Source organism: Zonotrichia leucophrys, chromosome 6 (genome assembly GCF_028769735.1).
Source record: "Zonotrichia leucophrys gambelii isolate GWCS_2022_RI chromosome 6, RI_Zleu_2.0, whole genome shotgun sequence".
NCBI classification, from domain to species: domain Eukaryota; kingdom Metazoa; phylum Chordata; class Aves; order Passeriformes; family Passerellidae; genus Zonotrichia; species Zonotrichia leucophrys.
The window spans coordinates 7,893,429-7,917,136 of NC_088176.1; the positions used below are offsets into that span (position 1 = coordinate 7,893,429).

At 41.0% G+C, this 23,708-nt stretch overlaps 1 protein-coding gene across 4 annotated transcripts in view; it reads left to right on the forward strand.

Annotated features, from left to right (window-relative positions):
* ABLIM1 (actin binding LIM protein 1) overlaps nt 1-23,708 on the forward strand; it is a 201,421-nt gene that overhangs the window by 86,590 nt on the left and 91,123 nt on the right. For all 4 annotated transcript variants that reach the window (XM_064716223.1, XM_064716222.1, XM_064716224.1 and 1 more), the window contains exon 2: nt 15,957-16,091. Coding sequence is in view for 3 of the 4 variants with exons in the window: in XM_064716222.1 (XP_064572292.1) it covers nt 15,957-16,091 (135 nt within the window). In the remaining variant the exon portion in view is untranslated. The remainder of the gene's footprint in view (nt 1-15,956; nt 16,092-23,708) is intronic.

Genomic DNA, 23,708 nt, shown 5'->3' on the forward strand with positions numbered 1-23,708 from the left:
ATTTATTATCCTTGTACCTGCTTTAATAAGGGTAGAATCTGGAACACATCTAATTTAGTGTGTCTGCACAGCAGGGCCCCTTCTGTGTGCACATGTTTGTTTGGGTTTCTTTTCTGTGATTTAACCCAAGTTGACAGTTTCTTACCTGTATTTGCCACAGTTCAAGTGGCTTTGACTCTGCAGCAGCTAGTTTAAAATTTTAAAGATAAACATTGATATATTCAAATCTGGACTTGAGAGGGTATATTTTAAATTTTAATGGATAAATGGATTATATGGGATTTTGCAAAATGCTTGAATTTTGCAGCAGTAAATTGGATATCAGTTACCTATAAGTTACATTTTAAGCCTACTACAGAAGAATTGGCTAGTTTAAACAATTTAGAAATGGTTGTGGGGTGTTTCCTTGTAGTAATACTGATCTGTGTCATATATTGCATTATGAAGATGCAAGATAGATTATGAGTTGCATTTGAGTGTACTGGATTGGTTTGGGGGCATTACATTATCACAGACAGATTCAGACTCAGTCTCTTCTGTGAAGAGGAGAGTCTGTACTTTTACTTCTGAAGACTGTAAAAAATAACATGGGGGAAATTCAAACTAGGGCAGAAATAGAAATAAGGAGTAAAGTTGAGTAAGAGTGAGCAGTTTTGCAGCTTTGAATACCCGTGCTAAGACTTTTTGAAATATTGTAAATAAAAAGTGAATGAAATCAGCTTCACAGATGTGTAGATTGAGGAGAGCAGGACAAATGCCACATATATGACAAATGGCTGCCACAGTGTGTCATAGATACCAGGAGGATTGTACTAATAACCATTATCCAGTCTACTGATAATTTTTGTTGATGAAAGGTGGTGACCCAGCATAAATTTTATTGGCTACTTTGTAGCTTTGGGATCCCTTATTTCAGATTTACAGGATTACTTTCGTAATGTCAGTCATGAGCTGATGACTTGCTACCCCTATCAGTGAGCCATACCACGGATGGTTTAAATAGGAATTTTACCCCAAATCCTGGAAAGTGCAGGTTTCAGAATCATTTAACTGAACTATGTCAGTCATCTTCTCAGAAAAATAAGTGTATTGTCATTCAGTTTTTCATTACTGTTGCTTGTTTTGTAAGAGACATTTTAAGACAGGGCTGCTGGTTTCCTTGAAGTGTACATAAAATATGTGTAGCATTCAGGTTTGGTCTTTTTATCTGTTTTTGTCCCCTCCCCCAGCTGATGTTGTCTTGATTGGATTCCCTGTGTTAGGTGGAGTTGTAGCTGAGGAATACTCTGTAAATTCAATTTTAGCATCTTTTACCATGAAAGTTGTCATTTACCTGCAAAAAAATTAAAGCAACCCTGTCATTTTTGTAAAAAATGGGAGGAACAAAGCATAGAAGAGCAGGAGAAGCTGACAAAAAATAGTTGAAAATCTGAAAAATACTTGTGTTTAAATTGCTTCCTTCCCCCTCCCCACCTAGTTTAACGCATTATTAAAAATGCTTGTTTATATTGATGTTGGATATAAATATTTATTTCCTGTTCACAGAGATAATGGACTAAAATAACTAAATGTTCTCTTTAATTTTGAAGTGCAGTTACTGATATTTCATATCTCATGGCTGCAGAAAGAGAAAGGATGGAATCTGTTAAATATTTTAATTTTATACGTTATTACTTTAAAATAATTTCCCCAACAATTTTTTTAACTCTTTTGTTTCTGCCTCAATTTTCCTTTTTCTGTTTGTTGGTGGATTTTTTTGGTTGCTTTGTTTGTTTCTTTTGGCTTTTGTTTTGGTTGGTTTTCTTTTCTCCTCTTAGTCAGAAGGTCAGGATTTATTGCTGTAAATGTCACTCTCTGCAGTGATACTCTTGCAAAATGCAGTCAGTACAGTTCAGCTGGTGCCCTCCCTTCCAGCCACTGCTGTGGTTTGAGCAGGCTGTAAATGCAGTTCAGTCCAGTGTCAATTCACAGACACGTTAAGCAGGCACTGGAGGGGCTGGTTGCAGCTACAAAAATACAGCTCCAATTCACTGAATTGAAAAATGGCTGGTAACAGTTTTTAGCAAATTAGCATGCTTCATTATGCTCATACTGTAGAATGATTTCAGTGTCTGCCTGGTTAGTTCATACACAAAAAAATTCCTGAGGCCAGGGTGTTTTCTGCTGACAGCGAACGGCGCTGCCTAAGTTGTGTCTGACTGATACCACATTTCCATCTCTCTGTGGTCTTATCTATTTCCAATTATGAGCCCTTATTATCTAGTTACTCAGCTAAATTATTATCACTGTGCTGCATCCAAGGGCAACTTTCTCTCTTCTTATCCTTTAACAGAAAGAAAGTTTGCATGTGCACATGTTTGTCTGGTTATTCTCTCTGGCAATTTAAAGCCCATATGGAATAATCTGCATTCTTGCTGCTTCTGTGTTGAGGTCAGTGTGTGGGATGGGAGCTTGCTAGCCAGGTTTCTGTGTGACACAAGTGTTGTAGCTTCATTAGTTAGTTCATTCATTAGTTAGTTCTCCATTAGTTCACATAAACTGAGGATTTAGCCCCGATTTTTGATTTTTTGAGCAGTTGATGAGAAGACAGCCCTGGCATTCAAGTGGTAGTCTGTGAAAGCATATTGGTAATCAGCTTTGTACCTGATGAAATCTTGGGCAGGATCATCCATGGGCACACCTGTGAAAGTGGATTAGTTGCTGTTCATGCCATGCTTCTGCATGCTTGGAAGGGTAAAAGGAGGAAATATGAGGGGTTGAAGACTTTTTGGATTAAAGAAGAGGGCACAGAGGCTTTATGATTTCTGTTCTTTGCGTACTCATTCTGCTGAAAGGAAGGTGCTGGCACCCACTGGGTACCGAGTTGCATGAGCTTGGCGATGTTTCCATGTTCTCACAACTCCTCTGTAGGGGCTCACTGGTGCTGGCTCTCCCAGGCAGCCACACAGAAGGTGCAGTCACCAAAATGGTCCCGTATTTCCTGAACTGCTTGGCCCATGGCTCAGTCTTGCAGAGGGATTTTGTTCTCTGTTGTTTTTTCTCCATACTTTTGATAAAGCATGATAGCAATACCCCTTCAGGTTTTGACCAAGAGGACTGGTTGTATGCTTGCTCCAACCTTCTTCTCTTCCATTTGCCAATCCCAAGAGCTGTGAGCCCCCAAAAGAGCTTTTAATCTTTCTCTGTAGTTGTAATGTAGCTGCTTTAGATGGGACTTTCCTGGAAGATTATGCAAATGTTACCTGCCTGCTAATTTAAATACGTTTTCTCTTGGGAGCTGTCTCTCCATTGCTCTGTGTATTTGCAGTTTTAACATTTATTCCCTGTGTTAATCAGGAGAATGTTGAGTAATGGGATTTGGGCCCTAACACTGTCTCAGTGTCATGGTCGTTGATGAAATATAGTCTTGATTTGAACTCATGGCTTTGGAACTTTTTAACCCCAGGTGACCTGGGAAAGTCTCCAAGTTTGTTGCTTTTGGAGCACATGACAAGATTATGCAGTCACACATTGGTGGGGGAGGATTGGGGAGTTAATTTTCTTTTTGCTTCAGTTTACTTAGTTTCAAATTTGGTTCTGCTTGGCAGTTTGCTTTTGGGGCTGGGCATTTGGGTTTTTGTTTTTGTTTTTTTTATTTTTATTAAGGGCCTGTGCTGCCTTGTACAAACCACAGAAAAGGCATTTTATAAATATGCATAATAGTAGATGTTGAAAAAATAAACTTGTAGTTAAAGTACTGAACAGTGGAACAGTTCTGTGTTAGAGGCTCTTAAGGTGACCTTGGGGAGGTAATTTGATCTCTCCTTGTGTTAATCTGTAAAATGAGGATAAGAACATTCCTCTTGTCTGCCTTGATTATTTGAATTTGAGATCTTTGGAGCAGAGAGTTTCTTTTACCTTGCTTCACAGCTGTGACAAGGCAATCTTGTGGGATTTCACTACTCCTACTTGTACAAAACAACATAAAGAGTATCCAGTGCTATGTGATTATCTTGTAAATATCTTATTACTTTTAAAAGGCAATGCAATTGTAAAGGAATTATGTTTCTATTGGCACATTTATGGCATTGCTTTTCTGTACTTTCTCCTTCTAAATTTATTTTTAATATTAGGTTTCAAATTGCATTTCTGGTGTGCAGCATTGATACTGAGAGGAACAAAAATAACCAAGGAGATGCCAGCTCAGGCACTGCATGTTTACTGGAGATTTTAATTTATTTTTAATAGCACATACTTCACATGAGGGTACAAATACTCTTATCCAAAGAGCTGGGCAAGCACAGTGTGCAGTCCTGCCATGCCTGACCACTTCCCATGTGTCCCAGTAGTGGAGTTCCATACATTCCTTGCATCCCAGCTGTGTGTAGGAGCCAGCTCTCTGAAGAGATGATGGCAGATATTTTATACTGAGGAATGGGAGAGCTTTCACTATTGATCTCACTGGAGGGGAGGGCTAGGGGGTTTAGTCATTAAATTTGAGACCACAGAGTTCATAGGTTCAGGTGGTGGTAGAGGCAGTTCTTCAACAGAAACAGTGAGTGGGGGGAGCCAAAAAAACTCAGTTTGGAGAAGGGGAGGTTCAGTCTATTTCATGTTCTCACAATCAACACAGTTCTAATTGCTTATTCTGATTATTTGAAGATAAAAGCAAGCAAACACATGCTCAGAGAAACACACCTCACGTTCTCTGGACATTCTGGTTTCCAGTCCATGTCACTCCTTATCCTCAGTACCTCTGGTGAGCCTGGGGTGGGACAGGACCCTGGTACCAGGCCATTGCTGCTCCCTTCACTGAGTGCTCCTTTTTCCTTGCTCAGTTATTTCCATGTGAGTCCCTCTGCTGCCTGCAGTCCTTCTGGAGTACTTAGAGGCTCTTGGGTATTTCTCAGCATTTCTCCTGCCCCAGCATAGTTTTTGTTTCTCTCTTCCCCATGCTTTGGTGTCTTCTCTGTCCTGGCTTTGTCTCCTGTACCTCACAAAATCCCAGAGTGGGTCAGGTTGGGAGGGACCACAGTGGCTCCTCTGGTCCATCCTCCCTGCTCAGGCAGGGTCATCCTTGAGCACAGGGCACAGGACTGTGCCCGATGGTTCTGGAATATCTCCAGTGAGGGGCACTCCACAGCCCCTCTGGGCAGTCTGTGCCAGTGAAATGCTCTGGTCTCTCTCTCTTGTCTCCTGCTGTTTGTCCTTTCAGTGTTTGCTGCCTGTTACTGTGTCTGTGTTTTTGCAGAGGTTCTCTGTGCTCCCCTGGTTCTGTTTCAATGTGCAATGGGTCAGTTGTGCCATTTACTGAACTCTTTGGGCCAACAGTGACCAGCACAATCCCATCCTTGGCCACCTCCTACACAAGTCACCACTGCAGCACCATCACTCCCAAAGCCCTGCTGGTTATGGTGACTACAACTGAGTGGAATAAAAAATTACATGTTTGCTCTCCTTGGATGAGAATTCAAAAGGCAAAACTTCTATAGATAGAGTCTTGGCATAGTAAAATTGTTTAAAAATACATTAAGCTAGGGTAGAAAAATATTTTTCCAAAGGGAAGGTAGGAATCTTGGTAGGAAAGAATTTACAAGTTAGGATCATAATTTGGCCTGCTACTGTAAGAGAGTCAATTATTTTGTAGAAAAATTAATGGATACCAGGGGAAAAGACCAAGTTCCACTAATCAAAATGTCTTGTGCCCTTTGGGTGGGAGAAGCTAGGGAACAGGGAAGGAATTTTTTTTTTTGTTCTGGGGGTAATCCATAACTAATTTAAAAAGGATTATTTATAACAAAGTTGGTTTTCCACCTAGAGGACAGTCAGTATCCCCAAAAGAATAATTAATCCTTGCCTTGGTTGAGCCTGGATGACTTTCAGGCTCACTAGGGATCTGTCTAAGGAGAACACTTAGGCATTGTCTTAAGCCTGTTCTGTTCAGCAGAGTGTCTTGTTGAGTCTAATTGAATCACTGGGAATTAAAGCTAAGTGCTTCACTATTGTCCCAAAGTGGGACAATATTTTTAGAGGCTGTGTGATGTTTTTTAAAAAAAAAAGCTCATGTATTTTATTAATGGTGGTCATTTTGTGTTGTAAGAGACAACTAGAGAAATAATTCTGGATTTTATATGCATTGTTCATAAAGGGCTATAAACCCAGAAATGATAGAAGCCTTGTGTCAATCAATTGTGTACATGATCTATAATTAATATCAGCTGTTCAGAAGTCAAATGTTGCTGTTCTTATGCTATGCAAGAGAAAAACAGGTTCTGTAAACACTCTCAAAAGGATGGGTAACTCCCTAATTCCCACTGCTGTTGGTACCATTTCAGCATCATACATCACTGTAATCTACAGGGCAGTATTGTGGAACTCTGTTTCAGTTCAGGATCTGGTTCAGAAGCAGTATCTTAAAATTATACCAAATTAAAGAAGTGATCCAAATAGAAATGAAGCCTTGCAGAACACTGAGTGTTATTTTTAATTACTGCTGGATGGAACAAGAGTCAATGAATTACTTGTTTGTTCAAAGAAGCAGTTGCATTTGTATTTTCTTTTCTCCAAAAGCATCTCAAAAAGGATTTGATGGATTTGAGGGTGTCTGCTTGCTATCCAGCAGTGGAGGTGCCAGCCAGAGAAGCAGGCTGTGTTCAGGGTATTGGTCAGTGCTTTCCCTGTGATAGTCCATTTACCATCTAATGTTAACACCTGATGGTCTTTAGGAGCACAATTGTTTATTTTTTAATAGAAACTGAGTTCTATGCTGCAATGTTTTTGAGTGGTCTGGGTGCAAATGAGCACAGGGCAGGGCTTCTGAAATGTCTGGTTTATCAGCTCTGTACATGGCCAGCTACCTTGGGCATCAGGAGCCCTGGGAAGATTTATGTTGCTCATTTCTGTGGTGTCCAGTTTTAGTTTGAGGCTGTGTAGCTCAGGAATGCCACAAGTGAGGGTGGTACTGAGTGATGGGCATTTACAAGGGCCTTGATTGAAGGAGAGTTTCTTAGCACAGGGCACAGAGCTTCTGTGGTTTAAAGGGGTTGGCTCAGGACAGGTCCCTGCAATGGTCTTGTGAAAAAACCCTTGGGGGGATTCTTGGTGGTAACTGAGAGGAGATTTTACCACAGATTCTGCTTTGAAAGCATCTGGGAGACAACTGGCCTGTGTAGGTCAGTGTTCCTCCTCAGATAGTCTCAGGGTGAACAGTGGGAGAACTGATTATTAAAATTAGTATTTTTATATTGACTTACTTCAGAAAGAAATTTAATTCATTTTACTGCATGGAATACTCATGCAGCCTCTGAAGAGGATGCAGAGGGGAACTGTGATGAGTTTGTTGCCAGAATCCCCACGTGGGATGCTGTTTGGGTAGCTGAGAGGCCTGATAGACATTTGAGTGCTATTATGGGAAACCACCACTCATCAGTAAGCCAGAATTTCCATGCTGTCTGGAAAAAGCAATTGTTTTTTCTGCTAACTTCAGCAACTGGCTTTCATGTAGCCTTGAGGATCCTTCAGGACTTGCGCTGAATAATTTGACGCTTGTGTGTGTTCATTGTTGTGAGTAAAGTTTTGATACTGGTCTTGATGATCCCTGTGGGTCCTTTCCACCTCAGACTATTCTGTGATATTTTTTAAAGATAGAGACATCAAGTGATGTGTATGAGATGGCTGCTCAGAGTATGCTGAGGAGCTCTTGAATTTCTAATTACCTCTGTCCTATGTTAGAAAAATATCACTCTTTTGAAATAGTGAATGATCCTCTTGTGTCTGTCAGGTGTGTTGAAGGCATAACTCAATTTTTTTTGCCACTTACAAGGTTTATAGATAGTTACTACTGTTAGAGACTTGCAGATGTTGGGTATGAGAAGCAAATGTTTAGCCTGATGTTCCAGCCCTTCAGCAAGGAGTTCCAAAGGGTGAATTGATTATCTTGACCCTCAGTAAGTTGGTTGTGGAACCAAGTGCAGAGAACCTTGGTGGATGTGATGAAGATCAGGAAGAGCATTGCCAGAACATCAGATAAGACAGTCTGGATTCACTGTCTCTTTATCACCCAATTTTTATGGCGATCTGTCTTGTGAAAAATTACTCTGTACTAATGTAGAAATATGGCAGAATAAATTCACTTTTTGCCTCTCCCCTTTGGCTTGCTAACCACTAATCAGCAATCCATCTGTTAACAATCATGTTGAGTAATGCAGGAATGCAGGTTTTGATTCAAAGACTGGCTTGGCTCAGTCAACATTTGTTTGATCATCATCTGTTTCTCAGCATGTCTTAGTTTGCTGCATACTTCATTGCAAGGTTAGTGCCTTTTCATTACTGAAAATACTTCTGAAACTCCCCGTTGCTTTTTCTCTCTAAGCTTAAAACAACACCTGACCATATTCAGTTAACAAGCTGTTCTTGACTCATCTTTGAAAGGATTATAATTTTCCTTAAGTAAATACAAACGTAATAATTTTGTCAGGTGCTTTTGTTCCTGCTAAGCATAGATGATGCTCCAGAATGTGCTTTTATTCACCTGCCAAGTGATCAAAGGCAAACATGTGTGGACAGACATGGCAGAAGCTCCTCCTTGCTGCTGTTTTAGAGAATGACAAACTCTTCTGAAGAGGCTCTGGTGCTTTTGTGGTGAGGAGAGCATCACTGGAGCTGCTGCAATTTCCCTGGGCTGCAGAGCTGGGTTAGCCCTGATGTGTTCACAGTTTCCAGCTGGCAAACAGAAAGCTCTCGGGCTCCTGGTGGCTCCAAAGTAAAGTTGGGTATCCCGAGCTTCTTGTTCACGCCACATTCATGCTTTGTCACTGAGAAACTCTGAAAATTGTACACTAAAGCTATAAACTGTCAGAAACTGTGGTGAAATCCCCCAAGTGTCCAGATAAGGATGGAACCCCTACATAAACACATCCTAATTTTATCTCTCAATTACTATCAAAGGCTTGGAAAACTGGATCCACTAAACACATTTCCTTTAATAGCAAAACCATCGCAGTTACATTGTTTTATTTTGTCTGTGTTGGAGAAGGTGATCTTTTTTCAGATAGGATCAAGCAGGTGCTGGTGTTAAATATTTCACTTAATACTGAATCATTCACATGCATAAATCTTTATAGGGCTGAGGCCTTAGGCCCTGATCTTTTATGCTGTTCTGTGGGGAATTAATTGCATTATCAAAGCTTGAGCTAGAAAAAGAGGCATGAGGGGAGGATAGGAAACAGCAGGAAAAAGAGAGAGAAAATAAGCATGCTTGCTCTTGTGTTCTGAAACTTTGAAATAATTGTGATTTTTTTTTCCATGCTGTATTTTTAAAGGTCATTATTTCCTCACCTTTCTTCACATTTGGGTGCGTGGCACAAAGCTTTTTATTTTCATTTGGAAATAACATAGGAGTTGTCTCTCATTGATTTCACATTACAGTTGTTAATATTTTGGGTTTTTTCCTGGCACTTACCTCTCTAAATATTTGTATTTCATTCTTTTAGCTGCATCAGCTCTCGCCATAGGTTATGTATATCTAAAAATATGTAAGTATTTAATAGTGGGTGCACTGGCCAGCCCACTGTGCTCTCCTGTGGGTTTGAGTGCCACACCTCACAACCACCTGGGCTCTGATTCTGCCATAGGAGCTGCTGCACTGCCATGGTCCCTTCTGCATCTGCTATTTTCAGCAGCAGATGAATTGTAAGGGGAAAAATGATAATATTTTCATGGAAAATGGGAGAAAACATTTCAAAACTGTGGCAAAAAGCGACCAAGTTAGAGATTATTTTTTCTACCTTGTTTTAAAAATAGGTACTCTGGATATCTGTAGACAGCACAAATAGTTTTGAGACAAATTGGCACACTGTAGGAGTGATACAGATAAATTTGCAGGAAGAAAGAGCTTTATAATGCTTCTTCAGATCTGATTTGAATAGCAGTAGTATGAGCTAGCTGCAGTCTAGGATTTTCCCTTAGGCTTTCTCATGCATGTGTAGGCAAGCAGCTCCCTGGTATCTCTTCATGGGAGTGCCTCCTTCCAGGATTTCCTGGAATTCCTGAAGATCCCTGTCAGATACCTGTGGCTGATGACTGCAGTAATATCTTTATCAGTCCCTGGCAGCTGGGAGGTTTGATTTCCCTCTCAGGCACTGCTTGGTCACCTTACCTGATAGGATTCTTACAGATTTGAGATTCAAGAACTGAGTCTGCAGATAAGCAAAATGACACTGCATTTTCACCCCTTCTTTTAAATAGATATTTCAGTACCTCCATAGTCTCCACTGTGCTTTTACAAAAGAGTAATTCCTTGGAGACTCTATGGGCTGTAGACAGACAGGCTTTACAAACCAGGGTTACAGGCTCTTATCTCTGAAAGAAACACAAAAGATGAGAGAAAATTACTTCTCTCTTTTCAGTAGAGCATGGAGGAGAAGTGATAAGGCAGATTCCATTCTTGAACTTGATTCTTTGGTGTCCCCAGCATCTTTCAGCTCAGAAAATATTTTTTCCCAGCTTGTCATCCTGTGCATAGTGCCCACCAGCCTCCCTCTGTCCTGTCCCAAGCTAGGGGCTGCCCAGCTGCATCAGCAGTGGAGCTGCTTGGCACCATCAAACAATGAGGGAATTTTGGTTTTAAACCTTCAAGTTTTGAGCTAAATTAGTTAAGAAATCAGAGCCTGTAGGCACACAGTTTGTGGTGATTGGGAGTGGGGATGTGGGACCCTCATCCCCAATGGGCACAGTGTGAGCAGCACTGACAGCAGTGAGCCAGGGAGTGCCCAGGGCACTGAGCAGCCACCACAGGGATCAGAGGGCACACGGGCAGTGCATCAACAGGAGGGGATAAAAGGTTGGGCTGAAGAACAAGAAGGGCAGATGCTTGCAGCCTTCTGAAGTGTTGTGGTGTTTCTCTGTATGGGTTGAAGCTTTCTGACATTGTATGGTGACACTCTGTGTATCATGGCCCTCTCAGCTGTGACATGTGCTGTGACAAAATCTCCAAAGCCATGTCAGGTAACACAGAGATGGATGGCAGAGACAGAGTTGTCTGTAGAAAGCTTTGGTTGCATTTACTGCCGTGGCAATCTCAAGCACAGTCCTTTACTTTTATTGCTAAAAGCAGAAAGAAGTGAAGAAATTTTGAAACAGGCAAAGAACTTGGAGTAGTTTCACGCCATTACATCTGTGCTTTTTTTTTTTTTTTTTTTTTCTTAATAGTTCAGTCTCCAGCCAAGAAAACACAGTAGCTAAAATCAGCATTTCAGAGAACATGCTGCCTGTGTCAGGCCACTCCTAAGATATAAATGAAAAATCTGTGACATTCTGAGAATCCCCTTGCCCTTGCTGCAGTGAGCACAGCCTGTTCTCAGTGCTGTGCAACAGAGCCCAGAGGATGTGGAGCTAAAAGGCACAGAGATTCTGTATCCTGGCATAAAGCTTGAAGTTACACATGCTACAACATGGGAAGGGTTGACTGAGCACAGCTTCAGGTTTATTTGTAGAAGTATCCATGCAAATGGAAAAATGATAAAAATTCACTTTTAAAAGAGCAGTGGCTCATATCATCACCTTTAAATGTAGAGGAAGGTTTTTTTTTTTTGAGTAGAACTGAACTAAAAATAACTTTGTTTGACTCCACCTTGCAGCATTCCCATAGCAAGGTGTTTCCCAGAAGCTTTTCTGACTTCCAGTTAAAAGCCAAGGTACTTCCTGGCTTGCAGCAGATCCATGGACTCTTGCCAGCAAGAATCTGCAGCTAGCAATCCCTTAGCTTGAGCCTTTGATTTCCTAACAGTTCTGTGTTCAGAGGGAGAATCATCAATAAAGAAGGCTGCAGTATTTATTTTCATTGTTTTCTCTATCTCTTTATTCAGCTGCTTACTCTTGAGCTAGTTGCTGTAATTTCCATTTCAGAAGGGTTTGTTACAAATACTGAGGTCCAATTTCTAGCTGATGCAACAAAAAAATAATTGTTTTTAAACCCTCAGACAATGATCTGCTATAAAGAAAGCACCGCAGCAGAAGAGTTTTCAACTTTGCACAGTAAATTGTCTTTAATTTTGCACAGAAAATGCCTTTGGTTTCTCATATGAACATTGGGTTGTGGTCTTTTCTGTCTCCTTTTGTTTTTAATTATTTCTTTGCAGGTCTGGGATTATTTTGAGATGTTTAGATAAAATGCAGTAACAAGTACTCTCAAGCTGTGGGAGCTGCTTTGAATTTACATCCATATAGTGCAGTTGCAAAATGTAATGAAATCAACATTGCTTGTTTCACAAGGAAACATAAGGAATGACAAAAATAATGGTGTTGTTAGCACAAAGCAACACTCCAGTGACAAAGACTGTTTTCCTCACAGCTGAAGGTGCTATTGATTCTTTTCTGTTCTTTTTATTTCGTCCTGACTTAAATTACGTAATCCAGACTTCCCAGTTGTCCCAGTCAGTGTATGTGTTACTCTGGGTAAATTGGATATTTAATGGGACATTGATTTGTCTTATTTGAAGCCTAAATGAGTTTAAGAAAGCATTAATTATTAATTGATTATTCATTTAAGCTGGTCTTGAGTAAAAGTCTCAACCTAGCTTGTCTTGAAAAGTTCATATTTGTGTATCTCTGACCAGAGATTTTATTCATTAATTAAAAAAAAAAAAGTCTTCAGGCAGTGCCCAGCACAAAAGCACCCATGCACCTTGTCATGCTGGTTGGGTGAACTGGGATGTGACAGCTTTGTGTGGAGCCAGCTTTCAGTTCCCATCCTTAAAATGGAGCTGGCAAATACTTAACCTGAGTTTGTGCTCCACACCAATGCTGTGGGTGGGCACTTTATGCTGTGAAGACAATTGTGAACCCTGGTGCTGAGGCAAGAGGGTGACTGGCTGTCTTAGGTGCTTATGTGACTCTCTCCATCCCTGGGAACCTTGTCATGGGATTTATTCTCTCAGTAGGCTGAGCTTAACAGTGCTGTTGCACCTGGTTTACAGTCCCTGGTGCTGAAGACACAGAGAAACTAAAATATTCAGATAATTTTAATTTTACTTTTAGGTCCCAGGCTCAATGACTTAGCTGAACTTAACTGCATGGCTTTATTCCTTTTGGGTTAGGGGACATCATCCAAAGAGCCCAGATACCTGTTGTGGAGCAGGGGTTGGAATCTGGGTTATCCATATTCTAAATCCATGTCCTGTCAGTGATTATACTGTCTGGAGCCTGTTGTAATTGTCTCAGACACGATCTAGAGTTGCCTTACTACATCATGTGCAGTCTGGGATGCCTGAGAAGATACCCTGCAGTTGTGGTAGGGAGGGTTGGTGCAGGCAGAGCCTGAAACATGACTCTCTCAAGGTGTGAAATTCCTGCCAGGAGATGAACCCAGCTCCTAACTCTGACCTTTTCAGACCCAGAGCAGCTTAAAACTGACATGTCCCGTGAGCTGACTGGACTTCAGTCAGAAACATACCAATAAACTGCTTGTAAAGGTATTTCTCTTTCTTTTTTCTTTAATTCCCTGTTGTGTCCTCACTGGTGACTGTGAAAGGTCACCTCTGCCACTGAACAGCCTTGTGTGTGTTGCGTGCATCCAAAGGAAAAAGCTTACAAGCAATTCCTTGCAGGAGGGTGAAAGTCAATTATTCAATTTTGACCTACAATGCTAAATGGAGGCCAGTAAGACAAGCACCATAATTAGCTTCACTTAAGAGATCAGTCTGGAAATAGCAACTAACAGTATTTGTATTCATTTAAATGGTTTTAAAGGCAGAACTGGAAAGAAGCTGCATCATTGGACCAGCCTTGAAAATAGTTATTTACTCTGCTGTAAAGAGCAGAGGCTTGTGTTTCAGATCAATACCAGAGGATCTGGAACCTGGTGTGCAGAATGTCAGAGTGTCCTACACATGTGAGATGGAATAAGCAGAATATTGCAGGTACAGATTTAACATTGCACCATATAAACCTTAGAGAGCATTTTCCCAAATTCTTCATCCATTTGCTCTTGTGAGCAACTTTAAAAGCCCACACTATTAACTTCAGCTTTCATCAGGCCCACCTCAGGCTGTAACTGTCTTAGAGGGAATTTTGCTCATAATAATTTAATTAGTTAACAGTCTTCCCTGTCTTTGTTTTTTATTTATTCTGTCCTTCTTCTTTCTTTCTTTCCTTCTTTCCTATATATTTCCTTGGTTGCCAGTGAATAGTTTTGTTTGTAATAATAACTTCCACTCCAGAAACAGTACTGCAGTGCAGACTATTAGATGAGGTTCACTCAAGGTAAGGCATTCAATGAGCTTTTACTCCACTGGAGCTGCTAATTGAAATACTGGTTGGCATTACCAGCTGAATTCTGTTCTCCAGGATGGGCTGAATAACTGCTCAGGGGAAATAGTTTAAGTGAGGCTACCAGAAAAAGAGGTATTAAAAACATTGAGCTTGAGTAGAAGAATTCAGCCATTTTCTTTGAAGTTTGGGGTTGGAGATATGAGTGGTGATAGGAAGAAAAGCATAACGGTTACCATATTAGGCTGGCTGGACTTATAACAGAAATTGCTTAGAATATTTTTTTTATTCTCTATTCTTGATTCTGTTACTCCCCTAATCACATATTCAGCTTTTTTATTATTAATCTTGTATTTATGTAATGCAAAATGATAGCAGCATTTCTTCAGAAAGGCATTTATAAGGGAGAATTATATAAAAAGACTTCATGGAGCTTTTACCTTAGAAATCCACTGAAGAAGGGGAGGAATCTGGTGCAGTAAAATGAGCAAGATATCTGTTATATTGCTGCATAAGCAGTAACCTGAAAAACAGCATAGTCCTGGCTGGGGTGATGCCAGGAACTGATCAGGAAAGGAAAAGATCTCGAGAAAATTCTGAAGATGTTTTCCAGTGACAGTGAGAGTGATGTATCAGCACTCAGTCCTGTGCAGGCCAGGAAAAGTAGGACAGGAGTGGTATAAAGACAGAGGCGTGGGCAGAGGTGTGTTTTCTCTGAAATGTTCTGATGAGCACCACTAGTTTGAGAACAATATTACAAGGAGAAAGGCTTCCTACTGCTAGAATGGGATGTGGGAGGGAGAATTGAAGGAACATAGGTTTGTTTGGGAACATTCTGGGTGATACTTTCCACTTCAAACAGTTCAGTTGAGATGAAATCTTGCTCCAGCTTACACCCGTGCTGTTCTGTTAGGGCCCCAAGCTGCCACATCTGAAGAGAAAGTTAAACATGTTTTACAGAAGCCAAATGTGGAGCAATTAAACTTTTATTACAACAATGAAATCCACAAACTTTTCCTGTTCCTATCCAAGCTCTGCTCTGGGTGGTTAGGTGATTACCACTGCCTGGAATTGTGTCTCCCTGACAATATTGCAAATACGTGGGTAGTTTCTGCCTATTCATAGTATCTCTAATTTGCATCCAGAGAATAATTTCTGCTAGAATTGATGGGTGTAGAGACAAATAATATTGGCTTCTTTTCTCTTCAGGAGTGCTTTCCCTGCATTAGGTTTCTGCTGTAGCAAAAAGAAGATGTTTGTAGTTTATTTTTAGTGTAGCCATTTGCATACAGACTATCTGGTTCATCTGGTTTCCCAGAACTTGATTTGGAATTGCTTTCCTTCCATCCTTTTTGCTTGGGTTATATACCTTCTTGGATTAAATTAATTTGTGCTTTCCTTGTGTGCTCATCCAGTGGTTTGCACACACTTGTGTTCTTGGAAAGAAAATGGCAGTGGCACTGACACTGTGTAGGGAGTTTTTCCTCATCTTTCTGTAGCAGCCTCAATGGAAAGATGCAGTAGTGGATGTGAATGTCTTAAATTACTTATTTATGAAAAGACTATATTGAAGTAAAATGGCGGTAACTCTTCAGATGAGCATAAAATGTGGCCAGATACATGGTGTAAAGTGTCTGGGAAGACAGAGTTTTGTATAGAAGAAAATTCTCTTTTGTTTGGATTGAAATATTTTTTGTTTGTTTTCTTTACAGTGGCCCATCCTCAGGAGCCCCACCACCCCTCTGAGAAGCCAGTCATCCACTGCCACAAGTGTGGGGAGCCCTGTAAAGGTGAAGTGCTCCGAGTTCAAGCCAGACACTTCCACATCAAATGCTTCACCTGCAAAGGTAAAACCTGGATATTCATCTGTTAGGAATGACTCCATTTGTGCAATGTGCCCTGGACCACGGATGGGAGGTTGTGCTTCCTGCCAACATCCCATTAAAAATATTCTCTTTGCTCAATACCTGAAGGATTTGAAGGTGGGAAGGGTAAAGAAAGGTGGTGATACTTAGGAAAATTCTATCTTTTTGTAGTTTTTGGCCTAAGTGCTTTTTCAAGGATCTGGAATTTTTTAAAAACTCTTGCTAGCAATGACTGTTTTTCATTAGGGATAGTTATGAAAATTAAGGTCCTTTGTACTCAATTTACTGCTGAAAGTACCTGCTTTCAAAAACCCACCAGAAATGTTCTGCAAAGGTGTTCTAAGGCTCTGTGCCATGGAGCTGCCTTGGGAATGGGAGTGCTGCTGCCCATCCCACAGAGGGAGGACCTGAGGGGCTCTTGGCACCTCCAGCTCATGCCATTGAGCACTCTGTGACCACAACAAAGACTCACTGTGTTTTTTTACAAAACAGAGGTTTAATGAAGCGTTAAATAATTGTAAAACTATGCTTTGAGAATTCATTGCCTTTGAAGATGAGTGCCACAGAGCAGGAGGCAACCCTGGCTCCTTCATGGAGTTTCTGTTTAATGAGCAGCAATGCAGAGTTGGCTGAATTGAGTAACCACAAAACGTGGGATGAAAGGTGAGAATAAGGAGAAATGCCCAGGTCCATGTGCAACCACTGTCTGCCACAGTCAGTCCCAGCTCAGCACAGGGTAGATACAGCACAGAAAGGGATTCAGGCTCCAGGTGAATGAGGCAGAGCTGGTGGTAAACATGGAGAAAGGTGCTGGAATAAATCAGAGTAACTGGGCAACTAAAGCACAGCAGCAGAATCAATACCATGTAGTTTTTCATTTCTATTAAACCCAAGTTATCTTTTCTGAAAGTCCCTATCTAGCTTGTGTACTGCAGATTCAGACTTTGAATAGTGTCTCCAGCCCAGTTCCTGAATTTCAGTTATATTTTTTATGTTCCAAATGTGGGTGGAATACTTGTGTGGTTGCTCTGTTCTTCCGCTTCCTGAATAATATATGGAATATAGCAGAAAATAGAACTAGTTGTTTTTCTGTGTTACTAATGGTTTTCTTTAAAAGGTCACTTGAGTTATTTGTATGCTGAAAAATCAGTATCTGGAATCTAAGAAATTGTTTATTAACTGTGGTTTTTAGCTAGATGCAGCTTGATAACTTAAAAAATGCTTACCTTTCACCTAGATATTAACATATTTAGTCTGTGCCAGTCTGGAGTGGCATCAGCCCATCCTAGAGGGCACCATGGAGCTCTGTCTGCCCTATTTCTGGAATGCTTGGGGAAATGCATATCTCTCTCTCTCCATTACAGCTGCTGTATTTCAAGCAGTACTTGATGCCATATAATCCCTGAGCAGTTCAAAACCAGCAACTATTTGTTTATTTTCTTGTTCCTGTCCATAGTGAGTAGTGGTCTCAATTTACAGAAGATACTGGATTAGGATATTTTCAGCATCAGGCCCCCGAGACCCTTTGAGACACAAAGGACAATGGTAATTCAGGCCAGGCAGCAAACACAGTCCTTAGGAACTCCTGATAAAGAAGGGGGCAGATGGAGCAGGGCTTTGGAATTGTAGTCCTGATGAATGCACCACATTAATCTTGCTTTTTTTAGGAGGGGTGAGGTCTACTTTCTTCTTTCACTTGTGTTTTAGTTACTTACTCATAAGCTGCTTTTGTGCTTTGACTATTCTGTTGCAAGACTGGATTTACTAGTATACTTTTTTTGGTTTTGTTCTTTCCTTCCCTAGAGGAATGTCTCAACTTATTGTAGCTTCTGTTTATGATGACAGTTTAAGATTCTGTAATAATATTGACCTTATGAGTGCTTGCATGGAGATCATCAGAGAAGGGAGAGCTATAGAAATAATTCTTGCTGGGGGAAATGAAACTATGATTTGTACCATTAGCTTGTTAAGGAAATGGAGGAAAGTAAATCCAGTTTGAACTGAGAAGAGCCAGAGCTGAATGTTAGAGACTTTTCTCATGCTGTTCATTCAGTCTGTGCCTTATTAGTTGGGTTTGTTGTCTGAGTGTTATCTTTTTAGAGTTCATTTGTCTTCACAAGGAGAAAGGAAAGGGTTGTGTATAGGAGGTTACTCCAAGTTCTGTTTTGAATGTTTTACCTGAGCTGCAGATCTTGTTTATTGTTATTTGAGTGCAGTTTTTGCTTAAGCCACATAGTTATTTACTCACATTGCATGTTGTCTGACCATATGGTTCATACAAGTGGGACACAGCTGTTCAAGTAAGTGGTTTTCTTCCCTCTTAGTCTGATGGGTTTTTAATATGACACGACTGCAACTCTACAGGAGGTGGAGTTAGACCCCCCTCAGTTTATAAAGTGTGTTGTTAGGCAGCAAAACCAGCACATACTGGGACCAGGATGTATCAGCTGCATCCACAGGTGGCTTGGTTATCTTTTTTGTATACTAAACTCTGCTCTTGAGACTGCAACTCCCATCATGAAAGACTTGAACAAGCTCACACTTGTCTGTTTTCATACCTGCTGAAAGTGTTTGAATTTTTACCCACAGACTTAGAAGATGTGGGAAAAATGCATTTCTTGATAAGGCTGTCATAGAGTCACAGAGTTTGTGTGATCCTGTTCTTTGCTCTGTCTGACATTCCTTTTTATTATTGCCGTCCACGCTCTCAACTTTGCTTTTACATCACACTGTTCAGTGTATTGGATGTGCTTGTAGTGCTGCTCCCCTAGGCTGTGTCAGAGGCTTTTAGGCACTCCTTGGGTGCTTGGCATGCGTGTCAGTGGTGGCAGTGGCACTGCAGGAGCACGGTGACTTTCATGTCCATGAGCATCAGCCAGCTCAGGACAGGCTCGTGCGTCACGTAATGTGAGCAGGCAGCCGCCCTCCCTCCCTCCCCAGGAGCTCTGTCCATCTCTGGGATCTTTCTAAGAACAGAGGAGCTGCTTCTTGCCAAGGATGACCAGTAAAACCTGCACTGACTGACGTGTTCCCGTGGCCCCAGATAAGATGGAGCTGGCTGGGGTTTGCCTTGGAGAGCCCTGTGTCTCCAGCTGGTGGGTCCTATCTGCCGGCCGCTTCTATTTGTGGCTCCTGACAAGAGCTGATAGGAAAACAAAAAAGCTGAAAATGGTGTGGCTGTCCCCAGGAAGGTGAGCTCTGCCATCCTCCTGATAGGCAAAGAATTTCAGGCAGGCAGCAGCTGACTGGGAGCTGGAGTTAACAGGGGAATGATGGACAGAGGAGGGATAAGAGACATTTAGCAGTGCAACTCCAGGAACAGCATTCAGAGCAGTTGTCTTTGGCTGTTTCATGACAAAGTCCCTTACCTTGCCAGGGAATAACACTGGTTTGTGTTACAAATGCAAATTCAATAGGATTCTGCATTACCTCCTGGTGTAATAAATAAGCTTTAAGGTCTGTTTTAGCAGGAGTGCATTACTCTTACCAATCCAAATTGTTAATCTTTATGAGGCAATGGAAACAGCAGGCTGAGAGGAGGGAAGGTTAGATGAGGAGGTTGAGCTGGAGACATCATTGGGTTTGTCTCAAATAAACATTACCATTAGCAAGAATTAATTAGTGGCTTATGAAGAAGTAAAAGTTTTTCTTGTAAGCATCTATATACATGAATAACTTTTCTGCAAAAACTAAGACTACTCGCTGCAATGCTGTTCCATATGTAAATGTGTGTGGGATCAGGCCCTAAATTACAATGTGCATGAGCAGAGATTTTAATATCTCAATTTAAATTGTGATCTGATACAAATGATAATTTTCTACCATTGTCAGTTGATTACAGTTCACTTTACCCTATTGCATGTACTAGCAGAGGAAACTTGGAGGCTAGCAAAATTGCTATAATAAGGCTTTATTATTAAGCCTGTGATTCATCTTTTGGGTTAGAGGGAAAAGCTGGTTTCAGTACACTGTATTGCTTAACGGAAAAAGCTTTAAGCTTTCATAGTAACAATGTAAAAGTTTACATAGCTTGATTTTGGTGCATGTAGAGATTGGCTGAATTATCTTAGCAAGATAGTGTAGTGTTTGTGGTAGGAGTGTTTCAAATAGTAGATTTCTGATGTCATATATGAATTGTAAAACTTAGATTTTTTTATAGCATTGTAGACTAAACAAAAATTTAATCTCATAATTAAGCAACCCTGCCACAAGAATATGGATGGTGTCCCTAATTGGTTTAGTCCTCACTATCACAGAACCATGGAATGGTTTGGGGTGGGAGGGACTTTAAAATCATGTCATTCCAGCCCCTCTGCCGTGGGCCAGCTTGCCAAATCACTAGAACAGGTTGCTCAAAGCCCTGTCCAGCCTGGCCTTGAACACTTCCAGGAATGGGATATCTGCAATTATGTGGAACAAAGGTCAGGTAAAAATGTTTCACTGTGTATCAGTATTTCACATGCTATCATGACATCAAATATCAAAAGGCAATTACCTGCTAATAATCTTGCTGATTATAAGGCAAAGCCAAGTCTTGGCATCCAGGAAGCATTCCACAAACCCAAAGTATTCCACAGGAAAAAAACATTAAGCTTCTATTTAGACATTGTTATAAATCAGCATAAAGCAGTTTCTTAATTATTAAATAAATGTGCTAATTTTCCTTTTGTGTTAGATGTCTCTGGAGCTTAACTTGCAGAATCCTCAGTGGGATGTTCGGGTTCCAGGCACAGGTCTGGGTTTTTTATGAGATGACTTTAAGGCTACATCATCTGCAGTTCAATGAGCCTGACAGGGAGGGGGGAGGCTTCCTAAGTTTAGATTTTGGGATGCTCTGTAATCCTTTGACTTTGAACTGAATCTTCCTCCCTTGAAGAACTGGGAAGAAGTCAGGGTCATGTAAGCAGACACTATATCAACAGGTTGGAATGTGTTTTAAATCATTAGTTCTTTGACCTTTGATCTGTCATCAGATTCCTTCAGTGGCAGCAGGAGGAGGCTGCAAACAGGCTATAAATAGTTCAGTGTCAGGGAAAGTTTAAATATGAGGCCATTCTTGCAGTAGATGTCCAGTGCAGTGTTTGAAAAGATCTCTGCATTTTCACAAATTCTTCTGGAACAGAAACTGATGTGTGGATGTGATAACACACATGTGGGTAGAACGTGCTCCTTCCTGAGCATCATGAAATTATATGAGGCCACTTGAAGCTCTGAATCACCAAACTAAGATCCAGGTAGAAATGGGAATCTGTTGTTTCTGGGAAGCTAACAGAGGTTAAAGTTTCTCCCATGCCAGGGAATGGAGTTCAGATGTGAATTCATGCATTCAGGTAGCTTGATGTGAAATCAAACCTCAGTTGCAGCTGTGAGCCTAATTGCAATTTCTGCATTTACATATCTTAGCTGCTGTGTCTTGAAGACTGTTCTTCTTGCAGTGCTCTTCTGGCATTTCACTTCAGGTTCAGCTTCTTCCCATTCTGAAGTGGATCCTTACTTTTCTGTTGGGATTAGAATACTATTAATGACAAGTGATTGGTACCAGTCTTAGTTTTGGGCTTGAGGTCTCTTCAGAGACCAAACATTTGACAGGAAATGAAATTAATTGCACTACTTGGCTGATACTGATGAATGCTGACAGATGCCGTGTCAGATTTTAAAAAGCTCCAGGATCCCTTTGGAAGTAGAGGAGCAGCAGGATGATTAACAGGTGCCTGATGAGCAGGGGAGAGCATCCTTACAAAAATACAGAAAGTTTCTTGGCTTTGTGGTCAGTGCATCCTTCATTTGCTTTGCTTGGATGAGGTTTGGCTTTGTTCTATCCTCAAACTGCTGGTTTGCTTATTTAAAATCTTATTAGAGAGATGTTTCCTCTAGATAGTTACAGTCAAGCCATCCGAGGCTAAGCTTTGACATTTTCCCAGTGATTGCCTTTTCTCCAAGGTTCATTTCCCACAGACCTGTAAATGACTTTGATCTCCACCTCGTGCTTAATGTGAAAGGTATTTTAAATGGTTGAATGATTCCTGCCATTGTTTCCATCCTGGTGCACAAACCACTGATTTTTCAGTGGGGCAGTGGGGAAGCTGTCACATTGCTGCACCACATACAGCTGCTGCTTGCTTGCTGTTGAGCTCAGGTATGAGCTGCTGGCTGCTGGATTGCTAGAAAGACTGAAAATCCGACAGGAACAACTCCCAGTGCAGCATTATTTGTGTCTGCAGCGCTGGAGACTGAAGGCAGGGTCATGGCATTGGTTGGGAAGCTGACCAAGTTAAAACTGAGCTCATCTGAGACTCAGAATTCACCTTTGGTTTCAGCTGAGTGAATGCTTGCATTGAATGCCCAGGGGTTTCAGTCAGGTGCCCCACTGAGAGCTGCCTGTGACACGGTGACAGCAGCACTCAGGGTGGTGCAGGCAGGGTGCTTGAAGTGGAGCATCAGGGATTTCCGTGGGAAGAGGAGAAAGGCCTGACTGGAGGCTGGAGGATGCTTCCCAAGGGGCATCTCAGACCAGTTTAGGAGAAGAAGGGAGAAATAAAATCTTGTCTTTTGCTCAGGAGGTGTTTCAGCTGCTAAACCTTTCCTCTACCCAATGCCAAGCATCATAAAAGCAGATTTTAAGGTCACCTGTATTTGTTCCATGTTCATGTGCTTTGGCTTCCCAGCAAGTTTCTTGTGTCAATCTGCTGAAATGAGAAGAGATTCCAGAACCACTGGACATAAAATAACTTCAATCAAAATGCATCTCTCATCAGTGGATGACAGAAAAAAAATCTCCAGTGACAGGAGTGTGACAAATGGTCACTGGGATCTCTGCTACAGCTTTTGCAAACTGCTGGATGCATTTCTTACTGGTGCCTTGCAATCTCCCTGCCAGGGCAGGGCTGCAGCACAGCTTCTGAGATTTACTGTTCCTGTGTGCTTTTCTGATGATGCTTGGATGTATAATCATTCTTTAAATGAATAATGCCATCAAGAAAAGTGTTGGTAAGAGGAATAAAAGGCAGAAGGAGACTTGGTTAATTTGAAATGCAGAAACTTTAAACTCTAATAAGAACTTGAACCTTGCTTTCATCAATACGGGATTTGTTAAACTCTTATGCGGAAAAGAAAAAAGAAACAGATTTTCCCTGTGTATTTTTTTGGATGTAGGTGATAAACTGAAACATTTCCAAATTCCTTTCTACCTTCAAACAAGAGATCCATTATGTCCTAAGAATAACTGTTGTATGACTATTTCCCTGCTTGAAAACAGCACCATTATTCCATGAAGCTGAAAAATACAAGAAGGAAATAAAACCCCAACAGGAAATTGAATTTGCACCTTATTTAATGCACAGTAACAAAGTAGATCATTAGAATTTTCTTAATGAATATCATTCACTTCTGCAGACTGAGAGCCCAGATTCACAGACTCTCCTGTGTGTTTTTTTTTCCTTCAGTGCTGGAACAATTTTTACTTAACATTAACATGGAGTTCAACTCTCCCTGACAGTAAGGCTATGGAGATCCTAAATAATGCTCAGTAGGATCAAATCCTGCTTTTGTTTTCTTTGAAAAACTCTGATCTCTTCATTTTTGTCATCGCCATTAAAACTT